Source organism: Canis lupus, chromosome 15 (genome assembly GCF_048164855.1).
Source record: "Canis lupus baileyi chromosome 15, mCanLup2.hap1, whole genome shotgun sequence".
NCBI lineage: Eukaryota > Metazoa > Chordata > Mammalia > Carnivora > Canidae > Canis > Canis lupus.
Window position 1 is genome coordinate 41,228,874 of NC_132852.1, and position 24,805 is coordinate 41,253,678.

The 24,805-nt window shown below is 46.8% G+C and overlaps 1 protein-coding gene across 4 annotated transcripts in view; it reads left to right on the forward strand.

The window, feature by feature from the left end:
- The window catches only part of PTPRN2 (protein tyrosine phosphatase receptor type N2), a 726,314-nt gene that overhangs the window by 122,039 nt on the left and 579,470 nt on the right, over nt 1-24,805 (forward strand). The window contains exons 2-3 of one of the 4 annotated variants that reach the window (XM_072776804.1): nt 21,968-22,143; nt 24,008-24,121. The exons of the other annotated variants lie outside the window; for them this stretch is intronic. Coding sequence (XP_072632905.1) covers nt 24,100-24,121 — 22 coding nt within the window. The 5' untranslated portion in view covers nt 21,968-22,143; nt 24,008-24,099. The remainder of the gene's footprint in view (nt 1-21,967; nt 22,144-24,007; nt 24,122-24,805) is intronic. 4 annotated transcript variants of the gene reach the window in all.

Genomic DNA, 24,805 nt, shown 5'->3' on the forward strand with positions numbered 1-24,805 from the left:
ATTTTAAGATTTGTGTGGAATCAGAAAAGACCCTAATAGCCAGGGGAATTTTAAAAAAGAAAACCATATCTGGGGGCATCACAATGCCAGATTTCAGGTTGTACTACAAAGCTGTGGTCATCAAGACAGTGTGGTACTGGCACAAAAACAGACACATAGATCAATGGAACAGAATAGAGAACCCAGAAGTGGACCCTGAACTTTATGGCCAACTAATATTCGATAAAGGAGGAAAGACTATCCACTGGAAGAAAGACAGTCTCTTCAACAAATGGTGCTGGGAAAATTGGACATCCACATGCAGAAGAATGAAACTAGACCACTCTCTTTCACCATACACAAAGATAAACTCAAAATGGATGAAAGATTTAAATGTGAGACAAGATTCCATCAAAATCCTAGAGGAGAACACAGGCAACACCCTTTTTGAACTCGGCCACAGTAACTTCTTGCAAGATACATCCACGAAGGCAAAAGAAACAAAAGCAAAAATGAACTATTGGGACTTCATCAAGATAAGAAGCTTTTGCACAGCAAAGGATACAGTCAACAAAACTAAAAGACAACCTACAGAATGGGAGAAGATATTTGCAAATGACGTATCAGGTAAAGGGCTAGTTTCCAAGATCTATAAAGAACTTATTCAACTCAACAGCAAAGAAACAAACAATCCAATCATGAAATGGGCAAAAGACATGAACAGAAATCTCACAGAGGAAGACATAGACATGGCCAACACGCACATGAGAAAATGCTCTGCATCACTTGCCATCAGGGAAATACAAATCAAAACCACAATGAGATACCACCTCACACCAGTGAGAATGGGGAAAATGAACAAGGCAGGAAACCACAAATGTTGGAGAGGATGTGGAGAAAAGGGAACCCTCATACACTGTTGGTGGGAATGTGAACTGGTGCAGCCACTTTGGAAAACTGTGTGGAGGTTCCTCAAAGAGTTAAAAATATACCTGCCCTACGACCCAGCAATTGCACTGTTGGGGATTTACCCCAAAGATTCAGATGCAATGAAATGCCGGGACACCTGCACCCCATTGTTTCTAGCAGCCATGTCCACAATAGCCAAACTGTGGAAGGAGCCTCGGTGTCCATGGAAAGATGAATGGAGAAAGAAGATGTGTTTTATGTATACAATGGAATATTACTCAGCCATTAGAAATGACAAATACCCACCATTTGCTTCGACGTGGATGGAACTGGAGGGTATTATGCTGAGTGAAGTAAGTCAATCGGAGAAGGACAAACATTATATGGTCTCATTCATTTGGGGAATGTAAAAAATAGTGAAAGGGAATAAAGGGGAAAGGAGAAAAAATAAGTGGGAAATATCAGAAAGGGAGACAGAACATGAGAGACTCCTAACTCTGGGAAACGAACTAGGGGTGGTGGAAGGGGAGGAGGGCGGGGGGTGGGGGTGATTGGGTGACGGGCACTGCGGGGGGCACTTGACGGGATGAGCACTGGGTGTTATTCTGTATTTTGGTAAATTGAACACCAATAGAAAATAAATTTATTATAAAACAAATTCTTCCTTTTAACTGTGATCCAATTGAAATTTTTATGCAAAGACCTAAGGTGAAATTATAGTATGCAGTGTATGTACTAATGTATCACTAATTGGTAATGTGACTGGTGAGTGTGTATAACTGGTTTATTTTTATTCCAAAGCCTGGATGAAAATCTGAGCCACACAGGCTCAGGCAATACGGTTTTGTCACTCCAGCAATGAACTTGGATTCACTTAATTTTACCACAGGAGGACCTTGGCAGAATTGGGCACGTGGTTGCCTTCTGAAAGCTGCACAGGTTTTAGAAATTATAAGAAGATAATGGGTCAACTTTCTCTGCATGACTCTTTTTGGAACCTAGGGTACTTTATTTGTGAGAACCGAGGCCCCATTGGCCATGACACGTCTGTGACATGGCCATGCTGGGGACAGGGCCACAGCTCACTAACCAGAGATGGGGCGGGGATGGCCTCATTCCACTTATGGTCATGACAGACGCCCTTGCAGTGCATATGTCATGGTCGGGGATGCAGGGGAGGGAGGCGAGGGCCATGTGGCAGGGATTATTTTTTTGGAAAGCCCGTTTGGTTGAGAATGAAGATCCCGTTTTCATGATTTACACAATCCCCAGTCTTTGGGAAGGGAAATCAATGAGATTATGCCTACACGTGTGAATTGATTAGGCATGATACCCGTTGGCCTCCTCTGCCTGGAAATATCTCTTTAATTGAAAGCATAAGACAGCTTTGCAAATAGGCTGAATCTTATTTGCCTTCTAGGAAGAGGGAGAACTCGAGCTGACTCTTCAGCAGGACGCTCCCACCCTTGGAAAGAGGAGCTCAGGGTTTGTACTCTGAAAAGAGCCGTTGAGGGACCAAAGGCGCAAAGGTCTGAGGGAATGCTTGGCAGCAGGACCACTGCCCCAAGGGTTGGTTTCCCGCCGGTGGTCTTTCCTGGGCTTCTGCTGCCTCTCCACGGGCTGTGCTGGGTCCCAGGTGAGCTCACTGCATTGTGAAGAGAAGCCAACAGTGGTATTTTGGGGGAGACGGTGCTGCCCGTGGTCCTTGCTCACTTGCTGAAGTGCTTGTATGCAGATGTGGCCAGAACCAGTTACAAGGTCGCTCTTCCCTTGGAGACATTTTCCTAGGAAGTTTTTTAATTCCGGTAGAGTTGACGGACTGTGTCGCTGTGTTGGTTTCAGGCACACGGTACAGGATTCAGCAACTCTACAGGGCACTCTGCTCGTCCTGATGAGGGCTGCCTCCAACCCTGTCACCTGTTTCCTCCACCCCCACCGCTCCCCCTGCTGACCACCAGGGTGTTCTCTGTAGCTAGAGTCTGTTTCTTGGTTTTCCTCTCTTTCTCCCTCCCACCCCCATCTCTCTCGCTCTTTCCTTTGCTCCTTTGTTTTCTGAAATTGCACATATGAGTGAAATCATGTGGTATTTGTCTTTCTCTGACTGACTTATCTCACTTAGCACAATACCCTCTTGCTCCATCCGTGTAGTTGCAAATGGCAGGATCTCACCCTTCTTTATGGCCGAGCATAAATACTGCTCATATTCCCTTGCAGATGATACACCACATCGTTCTCCATTCATCTATCAATAAACACTTGAGCTGCTTTCCTAGTTTGGCTGTTTTAAATACTGCTGCAGTAAACATAGGGGTGCATTTCCCCTTCGAATTAGTGTTTTTCTGTGTTTTGCAGTAATACCCAATCATGCAATTCCTGGATCACAAGGGTAGCTCTACTTCTAACTTTCTGAAGCCCCTCCTTCCTGTGCTCCACAGAGGCCACCCCACTTTATATCCCCACCAACAGTGCAGGAGGCTTCCTTCTTCTCTACATCCTCCCAACACCTGTTGTTCCTTGGCCATCCTGCCAGGTGCGAGGTGGGATCTCACTGTGGTTTTGATCTGCATTTCCCTGAGGCTGAGAGATGTTTTTTTTTTTAATTTATTTTTTATTGGTGTTCAATTTACTAACATACAGAATAACCCCCAGTGCCCGTCACCCATTCACTCCCACCCCCCGCCCTCCTCCCCTTCTACCACCCCTATTTCGTTTCCCAGAGCTAGCAGTCTTTACGTTCTGTCTCCCTTTCTGATATTTCCCACACATTTCTTCCCCCTTCCCTTATATTCCCTTTCACTATTATTTATATTCCCCAAATGAATGAGAACATATAATGTTTGTCCTTCTCCGACTGACTTACTTCACTCAGCATAATACCCTCCAGTTCCATCCACGTTGAAGCAAATGGTGGGTATTTGTCATTTCTAATAGCTGAGTAATATTCCATTGTATACATAGACCACATCTTCTTTATCCATTCATCTTTCGTTGGACACCGAGGCTCCTTCCACAGTTTGGCTATCGTGGCCATAGCTGCTATAAACATCGGGGTGCAGGTGTCCCGGCGTTTCATTGCATTTGTCTCTTTGGGGTAAATCCCCAACAGTGCAATTGCTGGGTCGTAGGGCAGGTATATTTTTAACTGTTTGAGGAACCTCCACACAGTTTTCCAGAGTGGCTGCAAGATGTTGAACGTCTGTCCGTGGGTCTCTTGGCCATCTGATGTCCTCTTTGGAGAATGTCTGTGCATGTCTTCTGTCCATTTTTAAACTGGATTATTTATTTTTATTTAAAGGTTTTTATTTATTCATGAGAGATAGAGAGAGAGAGGCAGAGACACAGGCAGAAGGAGAAGCCGGGCTCCATGCAGGGAGCCTGATGTGGGACTTGATCCTGGGTCTCCAGGATCAGGCCCCAGGCCAGAGGCAGCGCTAAACCACTAAGCCACTGGGGCTGCCCTGTATTATTTATTTTTTTGGTGTTGAGATGTATCACATATATATCTTAAATATTTTATTTATCCATTTTGACAGAGAGAGAAAGAGTATGAGAGAGAAGAAGCAGGGGGAGGGACAGAGGGAGAAGAAGGCTCCCTGTTGAGCAGGGGGCCTGATGTGGGGCTCTATTTAGAGTCTCCGGGATCACAACCTGCGCCGAAGGCAGACGCCCAACTGATTTAGTCACACAGGTGCCCCAAGTTGTATCAAATTTTTATATATTTTGGGTACTTACCATTTATCTAGATATGTCATTGCAAATATCTTCTCCCATTCCATAGGTTGCCTTTTAGTTTGTTGATTGTTTCCTTTTTATTTTGCTCTAGTTCCAAGTTTATTTTTTGCTTTTGTTTCCCTTGCCTCAGGAGACCTTTCTAGAAAAATGTTACTATGGCTGATGTCAGAAATTACTGCCCATGCTCTATTCTAAGATTTTTATGGTTTCAGGTCTCACATTTAGATCTTTAATCCATTTTGAGTTTATTCTTATGTACAGTGAAAGACAATGGTCCAGTTTCCCAACACCATTTGTTGAAGACACAATTTTTTTGCCATTGGACATTCTTGCCTCCTTTGTCACAGATTAATTGACCATATAATTGTGGGTTTATTCTGGGTTTTCTGGTCCATGGATTATGCACCTGTATTTGTGCCAGTGCCATATTGTCTTGATGACCACAGCTCTGTAGTATAATTTGAAGCCCAGAATTGTAATACCTCCAGGATTGTTTTGTTTTGTTTTTTCAATATTGCTTTGGCTATTTGGGGTCTTTTGTGGTTCTATACACATTTTAGTTCTAGTTCTGTGAAAAATGATGTTAGTGTTTTAAAAGGATTGCATTAAATCTAAACGTTATTTGGGGCAGCGTAGACATTTTAACAGTATTTGTTCTCTCAGTCTGTGAGCATGGAATGCTTTTCCATTGTTTGTGACAACTTCAGTTTCCTTCATCAACATTTTATAGTTTCAGAGTACAGGTCTTTCACCTCCTTGTTTAAGTTTATTTTTGGGTATTTTATTATTTCTGGTGCAATTGTAAATGAGTTTGTTTTTTAAATTTCTCTTTCTGCTGTTTCATTATTAGTATATAGAAATGCAACAGATTTCTGTACATTAATTTTGTATCCTGTGACTTTACTAATAAATTCATTTATCAGTTCTAATAGATTTTTGGTGGAGTCTTTAGGGTTTTCTAGGTATAGTATCAGGTCATCTGCAAACAGTGAAAGTTTTACTTCTTCCTTACCAATTTGGATGCTTTTTTTAAATTTCTTTTTGTTGTCTAATTGCTTTGGCTAGGGCTTCCAGCACCATGTTGAATAAAAGTGGTGAGAGTGGACATCCCTGTTGTATTCGTGACCTTAGGGGGAAAGCTCTCAATTTTCCCCTGTTGAGTGTGATGTTCACTGTGAGTTTTTCATAGATGATCTTTATTATATTGAAATATGCTACCTCTGGACCTACTTTGTTGAGGATTTTTTTTTTATCATGAATGGATGTTTTACTTTGTCGAATGCTTTTTCTGCATCTATTTAAAAATGATCATATTTTTTTAATCTTTTCTCTTATTGCTGTGATGTATCACGTTGATTGTTTTGTGAATATTGAACCACCCTTGCATCCAGGGAATAAATCCCACTTAATTGTGGTGAATGATTTTTGTTTTTTGAAGATTTTATCTGTTTATTCATGAGAGACACACAGAGAAAGGAGAGATGTAGGCAGAGGGAGAAGCAGGCCCCATGCAGGGAGCCCGATGCGGGACTCGATCCTGAGACCCCAGGATCACGCCCTGAGCTGAAGGCAGATGCCCAACTGCTGAACCACCCAGGCGTCCCATGGTGAATGGTTTTTCAAAATGCATTGTTGGATTTGGTTTGCTAGTATTTTGTTGAAGATTTCTGCATCTACGTTCATCAGAGATATTGGCCTGTTCTATTTTTCTGTGGTGTCTTTATCTGGTTTTGGTGTCAGGGTAATGCTGGTCTCATAGAATGAATTTGGAAGTTTTCCTTCCTCTTGTAATTTTTGGAATAGTTTGAGAAGAATAGATATTACCTCTTCTTTAAATGTTTGATAGAATTCGCCTGTGCAGCCATCTGGTTTTAGACCTTTGTTGGGAAATTTTTGATTACTGATTGAATTTCATTGCTGGCTATCAGTCTGTCAAATTTTTATTTCTTCCCGCTTCAGAGTTGGTTTGTTTCTAGGAATTTATCTATTTCTTCTAGAAATTTTATCTATTTCTTTATAGAAATTCTATGTCAAATTTGTTGGCGTATAATTTTTCATAATTATTACAACTGTTTTTCTATGGTGTTGGTTGTTATTTTTCCTTTTCCATTTGTAGTTTTGAGTTCTCTCTCTCTCTCTCTCTCTCTCTCGTTTGTTTTTTGAGTCTGGCTATAAGTTTATTGGTTTCCTTTTTTTTTAATAATAAATTTATTTTTTATTGGTGTTCAATTTGCCAACATACAGAATAACACCCAGTGCTCATCCCGTCAAGTGCCCCCCTCAGTGCCCGTCACCCATTCACCCCCACCCCCCGCCCTCCTCCCCTTCCACCACCCCTAGTTCGTTTCCCAGAGTTAGGAGTCTTTATGTTCTGTTTCCCTTTCTGATATTTCCCACACATTTCTTCTCCCTTCCCTTATATTCCCTTTCACTATTATTTATATTCCCCAAATGAATGAGAACATACAATTTTTGTCCTTCTCCGATTGACTTACTTCACTCAGCATAATACCTTCCAGTTCCATCCACGTTGAAGCAAATGGTGGGTATTTGTCGTTTCTAATGGCTGAGTAATATTCCATTGTATACATAGACCAGATCTTCTTTATCCACAATAGCCAAATTGTGGAAGGAGCCTCGGTATCCATCGAAAGATGAATGGATAAAGAAGATGTGGTTTATTGGTTTTCTTGATCTTTTCACAGAACTAGGGCCTGGATCCATTGACGTGTTCTATTGGTTTTTGTTTTTGTTTTTTTAGTTTCTTATCGTTTATTTCTGTCCAATCTTTATTTTTTCCTTCCATCTGTTGGGGTTTTGTTTTTGTTTTGGGCTTTATTTTTTTTCCTAGCTCCTTTAGGTGTAAGATTAGGTTGAGATTTTTCTTGCTTCTTGAGAGAGGCCTGCTTTACTATGAACTTTCCTCTTAGAACAGCTTTTGCTGCAGCTCAAAGATTTTGGATCGTTGTGTTTTCATTTTCATTAGTTTTTATGTGATTTTTTATTTCTTTGTTTTCTTAGTTGACCCATTCATTGTTTAGTAGGTATTATTTAACCTCCATGTACCTGTGGTCTTTCCAGATTTTTTTCTTGTGGTTGGTTTCTAGTTTTATAGTGGTCTGGTTAGAAAGGATGCATGGTGTGACTTTGGTCTTTTTTACTTTGTTGACACTTGTTTTGTGGCCTAACATGTGGTCTATTCTGGAGAATGTTCCATCTGCTAATGAAAAGAATGTGTATTCTGTTTTAGGTTGGAATGTTCTGACTATATCTACTACGTCAATCTGGTCCAGTGTGCCATCCGAAAGCACTGTTTCCTTGTTGATTTTCTGTTTGGATGATCATTCCATTTATCTAAGTGGGGCATTAAACTTCTCTATTACTGTATTTCTATGGATTACTTCCTTTGTTTTGTGTATTGGGGTTCTCCCCTGTTGATTGGATAAATATTTACAGTTGTATCTTCTTGTTGAATTATCCCCTTTATTATTATACAGTTTCCTTCTTTGTGGAGATATTTTGGATGAAATTCTGTGCACGAGAGCATGACAATTAGCAACATATTGGGCTTTCAGCGAATCCCTGTTGAATAAATAACAGGTAGTAAAAATCTTTGACCGTTCATTATGTTTGTCTATACTGGTGGGAAAGGTCTTCTCCTTCAAAAATAACCTTTGGAAAAGAGTCTACTCCTTGCTTCTAGATTTGGAGATGGTAAAATAATGAAATGCTAAGCTTCCAAAGACATTATTTGCAATCTTAGAAATCTCTTGTTGGTGAATATTGGCAAACTAAAGCAATATAGTGGGCTTGTTAATTGTACTGTTTACTTGGAGCGCTCAAGACAAATATATCATTTTAATTCTGCCTGGCAGTGCATTGCTGACTAGCCTCCTGGCATGAAGTGGAAGCGGGAGTTCTGTGCGAATCAGTATCAATTCTTCAGGAATAATGAGGGAAAGAAAAAGCTGATGCTCATTTGACTTTCCACTTTAACAATGTTTTTGTGCAGCCCTGCATTTTTCTGAGTCTTAAGGGCTCCCCAGTGCCCTTGATATAGACTTCCTGCATCCACGACGCGTAATTAAAGTAGAGAAGGGATGTTGGCTTGTTACAGTGTGTGTAATGTTTGCAAAACAGCTGTTTCTGAAATGGGGCCTCCTTGGCCAGAAGGGCTTCATGTTAAGAAAGATTCTTAGGCTTGTGCTGTCATCCTAGTGATGTCTCCAAGTGGTGGAAGTGCACAAAGATGCTCACTGGGAGTCGGTCATGGGAACCATGTTGCCCAGGACATGGGCTTTTAGCCCGGACAGTCTTTCTGTCAAAGCCCGGCAACGTTGCAGGTGTGCTTGGATGCAGGGCTCAAATAGAGTGCTGTGCAAGCTGGCCAGAGAGGCGGAGTCGCTCATGGAACCAGAGCCAGACCATCCCTGCTCTGCCCCACGGTGCAGGACCTTTCCCAGGACCACCACGCTGACACTGGGCCAAGTGATCGCTAGTGACCAGTGGGGGTTACAGTGGCTGGAACTCTCCTACTGCTGGTTGTCAGTGGATACGGGTGTGAAAACCACTAACATTGGTTTAGGAGGGTGGGACTTAAACCATCAGAAACATTGAGAGTTAGTGTTCCAAGTCTCCTTTGGACTGCACTTGCTGTCTTGTATCCTAACTCGGAGATCTGAAGTGAGCATCTTTTCTGTGACTGGGTAAATTGTCATGCACTTTTCTAAGTTTGGATCAGCTTCCATCAATTTATCCTTTGCATGTTGAATGTTGTGGAGTATTCTCTGAGTGTTCCTTTAATGTATTTTGGCTGGTTCCATCTCCTCTCTGCATCCCTTTCCTCACAACCACATCCCTCATTTATGTGGATGACTTTTTACTGACTTCCTACAGCTGCACAACTAGCGTCTCTCAGATGAGGCTGTGTCCATATTCACCAGGCCAGCCATGTCTTCTCCAATTCCACTGGCCTTTGGTTCCAGTTTCACTTCCTATATTATGAGCTTTTACTTCTTTTCTTCACTCTCCTCTTTCTTGGTTGGTGCCCTCTTTCTGAGTGTCCATTCCTGCGAAGCATCCTGTGGTTTATCAGTGGAAGACAAGGAGCCAGCACACCTGCCTGCTTTGCGGGCTGTGTGTGAACAGAAAGAAGCAAGCATGGTGACCCATCACTGACGATCTTTGGCAGGGGTGCCGTGACTGGCCATGGTACAGTGCTGTATGCACACGGTGATTTGTTGACTGAGGACTCTCTCCATCTGGCGACTGTCCCGGCTGATATCCCTTGAGAACTGGAATGTGAACCGCACTCTTGGGTGCTGGTGCTGGGTAGCTAAGCTCTGGTGACTGTGCGTGCTCAGCTGGTGGAGTGAGTATTGCCTTATGCCCACCTGTCATAGAAGGGCCCCAACCTGGCTGATGACTGAGTGTAACTAAACTGTATACATATATCGACAGTCTCAGGACAGCTTTGATGTGTCATCAGGTTTGGGAGACATTGATGTATGGGATCTCATGTTCATGAAACCACTGGCAGAGTTGATCTGGAAGAGAAGAGAGCAAGAGCTCAGTGGACAGTGATTGCTGCTGGAGATGTCAGAGATGGAAATGACAGGAAAATGTGCTCCAGGGCATGGCCCCAGAGGGCAGGTGCAGGAAATTCTAGCTGTTACAGCTGCAGCTCTTTGAGGTGACTGTCCAGCTCCTACGGATCATGTTCTCTCATTGAAGAGCCTCGTAGAGGCAGTTTCATGAGCTACTCTGAAGTCGCCTCTTGGTGACTAAGTCTAGGCTAAATCACCCGAATTAGTTTAATTTTCCTTAAGACTTTTCTCATTTATCAGGCAAGGAGCCTGGTGGAGGGTCTTTGATGCAGGGTGTCCCCATGTGTGGGATGGCGATGAGCCACTGGAGGGTGGGGAAGAAGTTGGCAGAAATAATTCTGAGGTGGGAACTGGCTTGTGATTTGTGTTGAGAAAATAGGGCAGTGTTGTCTTTACTGCTTTTGGAATTGATACGGGGAGCTTGGTTCCTGCTTCACGGAGTCGGAGAATGAATCTCGTGGACAACAGAGAGTCAGTAAAGCAATAGAGGTTTATTAAGCAGAGATACAGAGAGAGCTCTCAGGAGTGAGCAGGGTCCCGACACGGTTGCCACCAAGGGCTTATAGGGTCAATCTTTTATAGGAGGCTGACGGGGGACTGTAAACTTATCAACATCGGGGTGGGATCTAGAACAAACACGTTGGGCTTGTAACAAACAAGATGGGTCTTTGTAAATACCCTGAGTGCAAACAAGGGCTTCCTGTCTCCTCCATAACATTTATTCTCTACATCTGAGGTCTCTGTGATCACTTAGGAGCTCTAAAAGGGGGAGACTCCCTAACACTGTGGCGCTGGGGAGCCAGGTTTATTTTTCTGTTTTTACTGTCTTATCTCTGTTTCCTTGGGATAGATAGGAGCCTGACTCTGGGCCTTTCGGTGTCCTTGGGGCTTATGGGAGCCCACAGATTTCTGGAAGCCTGACTTTGTGCCTTCCCCTTATCTTTCCCTGCCTTGCCCTATTTGCCCCTAATTCATCCCTACATCAGAATCACTCGGGGAGGTTTTAATGAAGCTGGCACTGAGGCTGCCCCCAGACCAAAGACGGAGAACCTATGGAGGTGGGACCCAGGTGGCTGGTGTGTGCAGCAGGGGCTGAGGAGCATGATGGAGGCTTTGGGGGCCAGCGTGTGGGGCCTGGGGGATCCCCCAGACCCTGCGGCAAAGCACTGGTCGTCTACCCAGCTACAGCAGGTGGGTTTCTTGGGTCGATGTGCTGGAGGGTTTTGTTGTTTGGCTCTCATTCATTGGGTTTCCAGCTGTTTGCCAATGTAGTTGAGCGGTCAGAGGGTAATCAGAGAGACAAATGAATTAGGAAAGATGAAGTGGAAAGTGCAGGTTATAGCCATGCAACCAGTTGGGAAAGTAGACTGAGCTGCTTGGCTTCTGTTGCATGGAATTATGTCCAGAGCACCCCCCTCCATTTCAGTCCAGGCCAGAGGGTCTCTTTCTTGTCCCTCAAATGTGGATGACTAATAACGTTCTCCTCCAGCAAGTTGGTGGCTATTCATCAGTGTGATGGATTTGGGAAGGATGGATATTGCACTGTAAGGCTGTCCCTGGTGGATGCCTTGCCCATCCCCCCGACCTGCTTTCCACCGCCCTTTGCCGTGCTGGTGGGAGCCCCTGAAGCAGCGACCATGTCGGTGTGGCCTGGGCAGGGGAGCAGTGCAGTATGGACAAGCGTGCTGCACTTCAGACCTCATGGTGAAGGCTTTTTTGGCCAGAGAAAGGGGGTGGCTTATTCTCACGGAGGATTCTCAGTGGGTGGTTCTGATGCGTTACTTACAGCCAGGAGAATGCCGCATCTCTTCTGCAGTCCTTTTGCTCACACATGCAATTACTGGAGTGAAATTTGGTCTTGGAGGATGTGATGAGATTCTATTTTAAGGCTAATTCTCTCTGTGGTGAAGCCTGAATGGCCGTTGTTAACGCCCTGCTACCCTCCCGGATCTGTCCTTTTGGGCTCAATGGCTCAACCCCTTACCTTCTTTTAAATTTCTCCCAGGTGATCACCCCAGTAAGCTCCTTCATCTTACCCTCAGGGTTCAGGGCTGCCCTCCTGACTTATGCGTGGCTGTGCGGGTTGCCTCCCTGCTCAGGGGTGGGCGGCAAGTTACTGGTCCATGCAGGCCTCGCTCTTAACAGAGCACTCTGGCATCCTGCATCACACCAGATTTGCTGGAACATGGCTTACAGCCCTGCACACAGTAGGGGGTGGGAGGGAGTGGGGGGTGGTGGAGGCTGGGGCCCTGACTTCAGGGTCAGGTGCAGCCAGGCAGAGGAGGGAAGTGTCAGGAGCAGCAGGTCCTCATGGGTGCAGCACTGGCCGAGCCTGACAGGCAAACTCCCAAGTTCTCAGGTGGCCTACCCCTCACGTAGGGCTCAGGGATGAAGGAGAACCTCATGCACCCTGAGCTAGTAACTCATCTGAGCTTTCTGTGGGAAGAATCTCCTCACTCGCTGCTGCAGTGACCAGGGGTGCTCCAGCTGTGGCCCTGGCCTTGGACATGCTGCGGGTGTGCAGGCTGGAAATGACAGAGGTGTGGTCGTCGCCCCTTCATCAGCCTCAGGTCTGGATCGGGCAGGAGGAAGGGGGCAGCCAACTAGAGGCACGTTAGGCTCATTTACATCATGTTTGCTCAGAGGTGCTGTTTTATTTCAGGTTTGTGTGTATTGTGTTCGGAGGCTAAGCGAGCTGCATATTTATAGGCACTGAGCAGCTGGGCTCCCCTCCTCTGTCTCCTACCCCCTACAACTTGTTACAAACAAGAGACAAAGGGTGGTTTTGATCCTGAGCTACACTTTAGGTGCAAATTTGTCTGTCTTGCTGTGGATTATCCACTAGGTCTTCAGCTAGCTGTCGATCTCTTAGATTGCAGTAAGAAAGCAGATGAATGCTCTGTGGGCCTCGGAGAAGCAATTGCCCTTGGGGGGAGGCCTGAGACCCATGGAGTTGTTGATGGGCCTTCCCTGGGTCTGGGCGCCTGTGAGCCCATGTCGTGTGCATAGCACCCTCAGGAGATGGGGCCATGGTCTTCCTGGGTCGCAGACTCCCTTACCCAGGGTCACACAGACACTGTCCAGGCTGGCTGTTCACCCCCCAGGAGCTCTGCCCTGACCTCCAGGGCAGCAAGAGAGCCTGTCCCCTTGGGCGGGGGGTGCGGGCAGCTGGAACTCTGCGGGGAATCCTGACCTTTGTGGGTGAGGCTGGAACCTTGGGGTGGTCCCGACCTCGGGCGGGGGCGGGGTGCCGACCTCTGGGAGAGCTCAGCTTCCAAGGGAGCCTTGACCCCAGAAGGCTCCTAAGCTCAGGGCATCTCCTCACCTTGGGCTCCTGGACGGGCAGCAGGAGCTGGGGGGTGGTTTTTCCACCCCGTTGACTGTTGGCTGAGTTTTCCAACATGAGGTACAGAGTGCTCTGAATGTCAGGGGAGTGAATCTGTGTTATCTCCTGACAGCAGCCCTTTTTAGCAGGGCGATCACATCTCAGGGACCAAGAGGGGCTCTCCTCAGGCTCCCTTGGGCCTGCACCTGGCATAGATCTGAGGGTGATGGCAGTGGGTGTCCAGGCAGCCTTGCTGTTCTGTTGGGGATGGGAGTGCATTGGGAGGGAGCAGCCAAGCGGCTAGGGACACCTGGGGGCTTGGCCCACACTCTTGGCAGCAGAGGAAGCTTGGCCTGCAGCAGGCTGACTGACTGCCGTGTCTTGCCCATGATCTTCTGATGCCTCGGTCCTTGGAGAATGCCCAACATCTGCCAACCTTGCATAAAAAGCAGTGCCTGTATTTTTAAGAATAATGAACTTCCTGGTACCAGATAGGATTGTTTTATTAACAGACAATACACTAATGAGTTGCTGGTCTTTTGGCCTGAAAATAGTGGCTTTTAGATGCTATTTAGAGTTGTTGACAAATGCGAGGTTCCTAACGGCTGCTATGGCAGGACACTGTGGGGGCCCCTGGGGTGTGAAGTGTGAGCCGACCCATTCATGGCCACACTTGCACATTCAGTGGCTGCAAACCACCGTTGCTGTTGACTGAGGTCTCGTGGGCACAGACCTAGCTGGAAGCTGCCCTGCCCTTGGCCTCGTGGTTCTGGGCATCTGGGCCTGGTCCCAGGCAGGCTCAGGGTTGAGGACATGTGGCGAGGGGTCGGGGAGCACATTCCTTACAGAGTACTCCTGCCAAGCTGCTCCAGCCCAACTTTGTGTAAGCCTAAGGAAGTGTAACCTTGAAACCCAAGCCTGTAAGAGGCTTTGTGGATGACTCAACCAGTTTGAAGTGGTTTCTTGAGGATGTCGAGGACTGGCATCAGCCTCCAGTATGAGGTCTGACTCCTGGCCCCTTGAGGGCAGTGCAAGCCTGGCAGGCTGCTCGATGGTGAGCACAGCAGCTGTGGCTTCTTATCCCATATGTGCTGTTTGGAGGAACGATGACAAGGGGTGACTTTTCAGGACATGGAAACCTCTCTGGGAAGGCGGAGCCATGAGAGACCCAGAGCCAAGAGAAGTACGGTTCTGATTTCAGGGTTATAACCATGGGCTTTCAGATGTCCTCATGCAGGGTTAGGAAGAAACAGCTCCCCCTCCCAATGGAAAAAGCTCCAAAGAAATGCAGGAGGCAAGAATAAAGTTGAGTTTTCATTGTAGTGTACATGTTGTTGGCTGGCTTACCACCAACTCCACAAACTACTGAGTGTTTGCTCTATGGAAAGGTTATGCTGAATGCTGCGGAAATCAAGGAGACAAATGCGGTCTCGGGAGAGCCCACAACAGTGAGGAGAAGATGGTCTTGTGTGTACGAGGACAGCCCAGGCTGCCAAATCGCTGAGGCATGACACCATGCAAATGGCTTCTCACACACATTTCTTGTCTCAAAGGCCCCACACCATCACGTGGGGACCTGATGACCCAGGACGGTCACATGCCTTTTCTGTACTCCGTGTGTCTCTTCTTAGAAGGACACAAGTCATTGCATCCTGGGCCCACCCTAAATCTAGGGTGGTTGCATCTTGAGATGCTTGACTAATACCAACTGCAAGCACCCTGCTTCCAAGTAAGGTCATGTTCTAAGGTTCTGATCGAACACAAATTTTGTGGGGACCCTATTCAACCCATCACAGGGCCCTCTTCCCAAAGGAGTAAAGAGCCACTGACATTTCTGTTCTCACTTTAGGTTTAAGGACACAGATACTTGGAGAGGATGGTCTTGCTCGGCGCCTTCAGCCTGTTTGGGAGCTTCTGCCATTTATTGTCCACAGTGCTTCCCAGGGCCGAGGAGCCCTTGCTGGAGCTGGAAGTCAGAGGGCATCTACTCCATCACTTCCGCTCTGTAGGAGTAGGGAAACTCGTTAGTCTAGGATTACCTGGCAGGACAGTGATGGAGTCTGGTGTTCTGATTTGTGCTTGTTTGATCCTGCTGCACCTTCTACCCCAGGGGACAACACCCATGTTCTCATCATTGTATTAGGGTGATGCTCTGATGTTGGGAAGTGAACTATAGAAAGAAGATGGCATGCTGGGCTGGGAGTGCCCCCCAGAACATGCCTGAAGGTGGGAGGGGTGGGCCAAGGTGATTTGGCAGTGGGCTGTGTTTTTCTTAAATGATGCTGGATGGGTAAGGTATCCAAAGACCTTGACAGTCATCAGCAAAAGCACTCCAATTATGCTTGCAGCCTCTAGGGGAGGTCCAAGATGAAATTTGGATCCTGAACCTAGTCAGAAGACTGCTCAGGTGGGCATCTGGAGTGGTGGAAACCATGTAGACACGCTCCCCATCCTCAGGAAGCTCTGGGAAACTAGTGCATGGCATCTACTCAAAAAGGCAACAGCTTTCTTTCTTCTTAAAACTGGATTTTTTGACAGGCGATGTCAACACATTTTTCTCAGCTCTTGACTTCAGTTCTTAAAATATTTCTCAGATCCTGCAGGAAATGTTCTGAATGTCTGTACCTCTGCAAGGGCCCCTCTTTGTCCCCAGCACTGGCTTTGGAGGAGCCCTGAGCCATCAGCCGGCCAAGCCCCTGCCCTTGGGCAGGTGAGGAAAAAAGCCAGCCAGATGTTACCTGTTCCTGAGACCTCCAGGGATGTCCTTGACCTTCTGTTCTGCTCAGCCAGAGGATTAACTTGTGACGCTTCCTAAACTCTTGTGCACAGCCTGGTCTCAAAGCTTGAACAGTTCCCTCTGGGCCTTTTCCAAAGTATGGAGGATGGCAGCAAGGGCAGCTGCAGGAGAACCTGCCTGACTTTGGTTGGTTTGGTTTTAGCTGTGAGCTGCCATTTTCTTTTGTGTGAACGATGGTCTGTGGCTGTCCCCACATTGCACCTGGATGAGGCCTCGGTCCTAAGGATGAGGGCTTGCTGTCAGCCTAACATGTGGCAGCAACTAGAGAACACATGCCTACCCTGCTGCCCATCCCCATCCAGCCCAGCCTGTGTCCAGCCTCCCACTGCTCAGAAAGGGAGAGTGCTGCCCACGGTCCCGCAGCTGAATCATGGCAGAAGCCAGCTAAGAAATGGAGCCCTGTGTGTGGTCTTCTCACACACCCAGGTGTCTCCTCCCAGGCCCTTTGACAGGTTTTCTTACTGATGACTCCTAGCCAGCAGTGCTCATAGCCAAGGGACGTGGGGACCATGTTAAACATATCTAACCAACGGGCAGGCACATGAACGCTCTCTGCAGGAATGATGGGCAGGCTCTGGTCAGTGCCCCTCTGTGGGGTGCCCCACAACACATCCCCTTCTCAGGTGTGGGTGACCTCTGTGGAGGTCGGCCAGTTTTTCTGCCTTGCTGGTGTGGCCCTGGTCATTTCTTCAGAAGCCACAGCAGTGCAAAGGTGCCAGGCCTGGCTGGAGCAGAGCTCGGGTTCGAGTCATAGGTGCATCAGCCCCCAGCCTGGGTCAGCGGCCCTGGGTCAGGAAGAGGTGGAGTGTATGATCTGTGCATGTTTCTGCACTTACCTCACGTGCCTCACCAGGCCCAGGAATCCCTAATCATGGGCAGAGTGGCTGGTTTCCAGCTATGGATTTTGCCCGGCCAGTCCTGAAGATCTCCCATTTTCAAGAGTCCCTTTGACCATGCAGCAGGCCTGGGTGAGCCCTCACCTCTTCAGGGCCAGAGAGGTATTTTCAGGGCCACCACAGGTTTTGTTAACTCGAAAGGATTGTTGCTTGCAGAATGAATCTGGGGGGTAGGGGTTTGGAGGAGAAGCTGGTTGCTTACACATAGCCTTTCCTTCATTTCCTGCCATTTCGTTGTCTTGGGAGTTGCATGAGCCAAGAGGAGTCGTCATGCCAGCACTAAGTGGAGTGATTCTCAGTCGCGTTAGTGAGGCAATGAGGCAAGATCCGAGTCTTTGATTTTGTCATTTGTAGTTTTGCTCATTCTCAAATGCCTTCCAGGTGTCAGGTACCCTCTTGGTCTGTGTGGTGACCCTGACATCGCCATCCAGCCAGAGCTGCTGAGGGAGCAGGCCAGACATCTCAGTCCTGACTGTGGACAGAGGATGTGGCCCTGGGCAGCACAGTAGCCAGCCGGTGGGCCACTGCTTCTTGAGGGAAGCAAGCTCTGCACACTGTCCAGAGATCAGGTGTTGGCCTGAGCACAGGCCAGTGTATGTGAGTGCAGAGGGTGGGCACTGAGATGAGGCCCGGCGGGTGGGAAGGAGAGTTTGAGTCAGGTGCTACCCCTGCAGGAGGCCTGGAGAATGGAAATAGTCCCCTGGGGCCAGAGAGTAAACCTAGGATGTTCATCCACTTGTGGAGATGCCACCCATTCACTGTAAGATGGGAATTCTGAGTAAGGATGTGTAACTTCTGAGCGCTGTGATAGTTAAGACTGCATGGTGAGGGAGATAGGATGATTACCTTTTGATGCTTTTTTCTTTTTTACTTAAAGAGGGTAAAGTGATTGCTAGAATGGGTGGTGAATATGGAGATTACCTCTGTATCTTCTAAAATAACATTGTTAGAATTCCAAACTGTCTTTCGTATCTATAGGAATATACAAACAGATGTACATATTACTGAGGAAGTCCAGTGTTTATGCCAGCCGTATTTTATGTAAACATATTGGACTTTCGGGACACCTGCCCAGCTCAGTGGGTGGAGCGGGAGATGCTTGATCCCGGGGTTGTGAGTTTGAGCCCCACATTGGGTATAGAGATGACTTAAAATCTTAAACAAAACACAAAAAACACTTCTCACCTTTGATCAAAATCTGAAATTTTAATCTGACTCCCCTTCTTCCTCCATCTTTTATATTATCACCATAGTCAAACTGCAAAGACCTGGTTATATGTTCAAGTGTAGTTCAGCAAACATAGGGGAAACATTTATATTATGCAGTTACCTTTTCTTATCACTTAGACTTTTTTTGAGGCCACCGAATTACCCATTTTATTTAATTTTGACATATATAGTAATAAGTATCATTTTGCAGAAATAAGTAATAAATATCCACTTCCTCCCAATTTCACTCAAAAAGAGAAGAGCTTCCTGTAAGATGTTGATGAACAGGGTAGCCCGGGTGGCTCAGTGGTTTAGTGCCGCCTTTTAGCCCAGGGCGTGATCCTGGAGACCCGGGATCGAGTCTCACATCAGGCTCCCTGCATGGAGGCTGCTTCTCCCTCTGCCTCTCTCTCTGTGTCTCTCATGAATAAATAAGTAAAATCTTAAAAAAAAAAAAAAAGATGCTGCTGAATGGTTTTCACAGAGGGGAGGCCTGTGGGCTCCTGCCCTCAGGGACTGATTGCTGCTGCTTTTTAAAATTCTATTTGAAGCGTTCCACTATGGAGGGAGCTACTCTAATCCAAGCTACCTTAACATGGTGTGGCCTAGGAAGAGGAAAATTGTGCTTTATTCCTTTCGTTTATTAAAATTAAAAATATGTATAAACATATTCTTATTAATTTTTTCATTATTTTATTAATATTTTATGATGCCTCTGATGGTATTTTGCTTTCAATCCCAAAGATACTGTAAGGATGTGTTTTGGTTTCAGCCTGGGAGTATTTCCATCTGGTGTAGAAGACCACCAGATGTCACTGTAACTGAAAGAATAAAATCTCAGCGTGTTGGTGCCTTTGTCATTCTGTCTACGCATGTTTCTTTCCTGTTCCGACTTCTCAGGCAAGGAAGAGCTCTAGGGAGCATGCATACACGTCCTCATGGCCGCTAGTTTGTGGATGTTGTGGGAGACATCTTGCTTTCATGCTCTTGAAGGCTTGTTTCTTAATAAATGCATTGTGAATTTGTTCTCCGTTCCTCTCAGCAATGTGATATTTTAGGATCAAGGTTTTGTTGAACCATGAGCACTGGCTCCCAGGTCAGGGTCATGGTGGGTGCTGTGCCTGGGCTCTTGGGGATCTTTGGTCTTACTCTGGGCCCAGGACCCAGAAGGTTGAGCTCGTCCCAAGTCTGAGAGCTCTGGGGGGCTGATGGGGAGGGCTGAGGGTGTGCACTTATGTGCTTTCTGGGGCAAGTGGCAGAGTGTTACCTGAGGGCAAGGACTTGTGCACTGTGTACTTTGTCCATTCTGTGTCTGTAACAGTGTCTGCAAAGTTGAGCAAAATCCCTTTGCCTAAAGTCCCGTCTGTGCCTTTCTGAAGCTTTGCTGTCCAGGGTGTCTGATAGCAGGCGACAGAGACAAACCTGTAACAGAAACAAAAACCAGGAATGTGGTCTACCTTTTTAAGATGGAAAGGAATACAGATTTGGTTGAGGTAAGAAAAGCTCATGCAGAGAATAGCAGATGCTGTAGAACTAGCTAAATCCTGCTTTGCAGCAGGGAGAATTGTGTAGGTAAAATACTGTTCATTAGAAAAACTCTTGAAAGTTGTTTGCTGCCTGCCAATTTTGGAGGCAAGCCCGCAGCACATTGAGTCTCAGGTAGGCAGGCGGGTGGCGAGAAGCATTCCCTAGAGGCCTGTCCTGGAGCTGCAAGCTTTTCAGGTGCTCTCAATAAGGAGACCTCAGCCCGTCGGAGTCAAGCCCAGAATGCTGGTTTGCAACCCAGTGAAAGATTTGGAGGTTTTACTCCAGGCCATGCAAACTGCAGCCACATCTGCTCAGCTCCCAGTGTCTGCTCTGCCGGAGGGACGTGGGACAGGCGCACCCCCAGAGAGAGGCCTCATGGCGCCCTTCTGGGCAGAGAATGCAGGGCCACAACATAGTGCCTTGCCGCTCGAACAGGGACAGGTCCCACTAGGTGGTCAGGGCAGCAGTGGGATGTTGGATGTCCTGCGGCAGAAACTCTGTGTAGGGAATACAGCCAACAGATGCCTGGAGCAGGGCCTCCTGGGGGGATCTGGACATGTCTTCATCCAAAACCTCAGGCCTGTCTGCTGCCCAGGGACAGTGGCAGCAGCATCAGCAGGTGCAGGAGGGACTCTTCCTTGGGAGACCGACGATTATGGATTGTGTTCTGTCCTCGGGCCTGCTGTTGGGTATCATCGCTCTGATGGGATAAAGTACCTCTAGTGGTGGCTCCTGTGTGTGCTTTTGGCTCACAGCATTGCTTGTCCCAAGTTCTCCTTTGGTGACTCATCTTGACCTGCTTTGTAGAAACTCCCGTTTTATTTTTCATTGTGCTATTAGATATCTATGACTCTCCCAGCCCCAGTGTTGGGACATCGCATTTATAGTGAGTAAAACTGACGTTTAAAATCTTTGGTGGGATTTGCTTCAACGTGGATGGAACTGGAGGGTATTATGCTGAGTGAAGTAAGTCAATCGGAGAAGGACAAACAGTATATGTTCTCATTCATTTGGGGAATATAAATAATAGTGAAAGGGAATATAGGGGAAGGGAGAAGAAATGTGTGGGAAATATCAGAAAGGGAGACAGAACATAGAGACTCCTAACTCTGGGAAACGAACTAGGGGTGGTGGAAGGGGAGGAGGGCGGGGGGGTGGGGGTGAATGGGTGACGGGCACTGAGGGGGACACTTGACGGGATGAGCACTGGGTGTTATTCTGTATGTTGGTAAATTGAACACCAATAAAAACTTAATTTATTAAAAAAAAATCTTTGGCGGGGGGACGCCTGGGTGGCTCAGCGGTTTGGCGCCTGCCTTCGGCCCAGGCGTGATCCTGGAGACCTGAGATCGAGTCCCATGTTGGGCTCCCTGCATGGAGCCTGCTTCTCTCTTTCTGCCTCTCTCTCTGCCTGTGTCTCTGCCTCTCTCTCTGTGTCTCTCATGAATAAATAAAATCTTAAAAAAAAAATCTTTGGTGGGGGTGATAGTACACTCGGATTAAGTGATTTTTGTAAAATTGACTCTTCTTATTGTCCCAGTGGCACCTGTCATTCTGGAAGGTCTAGAGGACTGACATGATCAATTAGACGTAGGTCACTGTGGGCTCTCCCCCGTCCCTCCGGGTTTTGTTCTTGTTTTCCCATGTGTCTCGTCCATACTTCTCGGGCGTGTGCAGGAGTACTCACAAATGTGAAGTCACAGTGAACTTGGTGACTCTTACCTGCATTTTAAATGGTCTTACATTGATTAGTTGAATTGTTATGTTAACCTAAGAGGTAAGGCAAATACCTTTCAATTTGCTCCCTTTCAATTATTGTTGATTTTTTCCGAAGTTCATTGTCCTAGAATCAGAATTTCAGAACTGGGAGGATCCAAAAGATGTCTCAATTCTGTGGTTCCTGACCTGTTCCCATCGCCCACTGCTGTCACTCCAGGCCACCCGTAGGTGAATGTGTTGTGGTGAATAAACTCTCTCTCTCTCTCAGGAGTTTGAGCCTCATAGGAGCTTGCTGTGGCCACAGGTTCTCAGAACTGCTGCCCGGGAGAGCCCAGTCTGTCTGCGTGTTGCCGTCCGTCCTCGTGCACAACCAGGCAGGAGGGGGCTCTTCTTGGTCATGCTGCTGTCGGGCTGTCATGCTGGAATTACTTTTTTAAAAAACTGGTATGAAAAAGGAAATTCCCTAACAGGTGTTTTTGTGTAATTTGTTTTGTTAGCACAAAAGGCTGCTTCCCCTGGTTTGCTTGGGAGGCCCTTTGAGCACCATTGCTGGGCAGGCCTGTTCCTGTTATGGGCCTGGATGTGGGTTCTGCCCTGCTTTGCCTCCTCTGTGCACACTGTGAAGGCACCACGATGTCTTCATGGGAGAGGCTTTACCAAAACCTCTGAACAGCCTTCCCAGAAAGGGGCAGAATGCCTGTCTTGTCTGCCTCGGGTAGGGTGCATGTAGAACATTCTGGATCATGGCAAACATGTCAGGGACAGTAGCAGGAATCTTGGTGACCCCACATATTTGATGGAGATGCTTGAAATCAGGACTGGTGTAAAAGGACAGATGTGTCTAATAAACAACTTTGACTGCTCTTCAGTTTTTCTGGGTGATACGCTATTAGGGGCTATAGTGTGTCTCCCTCCAAATTTTACATTTTGAAATCTTCACTCCCAGTACCTCAGAATGTGACCTTATCTGGAAATAGGGTCATTGCAAATACAGTCAGTTAAGATGAGGTCAGTAAGGCAGACCCTGATCCAAATATGACTGATGTCCTTCTGGAAAGGGGCCATTTGGATGCAGAGACAGACACAGAGGGATAACGATATGAGGATACAGGTAGAAACAGCTTACTCTGCACCAAGCAGAGCAGCCTCTCCAGAAAGCAGCCCTGCTGACACCTTGGCTGGGACTTCCAACCTCCAGGACTGGGAGAAATAAATTTCTCCTGTTCTGAGCCCTACTGCCTGGGACTTTGTCATTGCACCCCAGGGAACTAACACCAGCTCTAGCTCTTGAGCTGAGATTTAGCCCCTGGTCTATTTTGGGATGTCAGCTTACCTTCTTGCTTCTCTCCCAGCTGCCTTTGGGTCTCTGACCTCAGATGGTCACCTTTTCTCACTAGCTCCTTGCCTTCCTGTCCTACACCCAGAAAAACTCAGCTTTCCACTTGAGTGGGGAAAAAAATACTCACTTAGTTTTGGTCCAAAAGCATCTCTTTTATTTTTTATTTTTTTGAAAGTCTGTGCAACCATTCTTAAAGTGACAAGAGGAGGCAAAATCAGTGAAGTTCCCGTGGAAGCAGAATTAATGGCCTGACAAGATTGCCACATCCATCCTGTGGTGTTGGGAGCTAATCTCTGAGAATTTTAAAGTAGATACACACAGAGTCATGTGTTTTGGAAGGAAAGAGAAGTTGCAGATGAGGCTGCAAGGCCAGCCCTGGAATCTCCCCGGCATCCTTTGACACTGGATATGAGGTTGTGTGGGCCTTGAAAACATGGGAGTGGGGAAGCCTGGCTTTTCTTTCAAGTCACAAGCTGTGACGTGGCACCAGGAAAAGGCAGCGGCCACCTGTGTCCTAACACATACTTCATGTCTGGCTGGTGAAGACCTGAAGGCCCCATGCTGGGACCCAGAGGGGAGACCATGGATAATCCACTTAAATGCTGGGTCTTGAGAAAACCCTCAAGTTTGCCTATTTCTTGTTTGGTGAAGGACTCCCCATTTCTTTCTTTTCTTCAATTACTGCAAACCCTGAAATTAACCCAGAATCTGCAGCCATCAAGAGAAGATACTAGTGGGTGGCATACTGTAATTTGATGAAAGGAACACTTCCCCTTCCACACTTTTAAAACTGGAATTTGGACATATCACGTGTTTCATCTCTCCAGTGGCCCATGCATGATCGCATGATGCATGTAGTCTTCTGTATAACAGAGCGTCCACATGTGTGCACGTCCGCCTGGCTGGCAGAGATGTGGGGTGGAAGGGGTAAGTTCCCTCTTTCCACCTGTAATTATCTTTCTGCTTCAGATGGCACCTTGGCGCTAGTGCTGCACATGCTGAATACACTTGGAGGGTTGAAATGAAAAAGGCATCCGTCATGATACCCTCCTGGGAAGCTGATGGGATGGAGACTACAACAAGGTAATTGGGTTGCAAGAGAAGCATCTGGTTTTCTGCCTCTTTGCAATAACTGTAGAGGTAGTCAGATGGGAAAGGAATTTGGAGGTGAATAAACAACCGGTGCTCTGAATTATACTCTTGCTCAATCACCTGAAACTTACAGGAGGAAGAATGGGAACTCTGGCATGCTCTACCCCATGTACAGCCTGAGACACAACCAACCGCACTGCTGGCTGGGCTCTCAGACTGGAGGCCAGGCCATCAATCCACTGTGCATGAAGCCTTGGAAAGGAATTTTATCTTTTGTTTTGCATGGTTTTTCAGCCAACCTGAATTTGGCCATGAGATAGTAAGGTGTATCGTAGAAAATGGCACTAATGGCAGGCAGTCACTGAAGATCGTATTTTAGTTCTCTTGTGAAGGATAATTACTTATTATCTCAGGAAGGACCTTGTACTATAATTATATCTGCAATTACAAGATGTGAAAATTCCAACTAATTTTCTAACAGCCCTACTTGCAAAGTGTCATTGCGAAGACACCCGTGCCTGGGAAGTTCAGGCCCGTTGTTGTTCTCTGTTGGCCCCCATAATGCCGAGGGAGTGGTAGTTTAGGCCAAGTAAGGGGAGATTACAGTTATTACAAGACTGGGGATCGCTAATATCTATCCACAAAACACTAAATCACATAATCTCTAATTACATG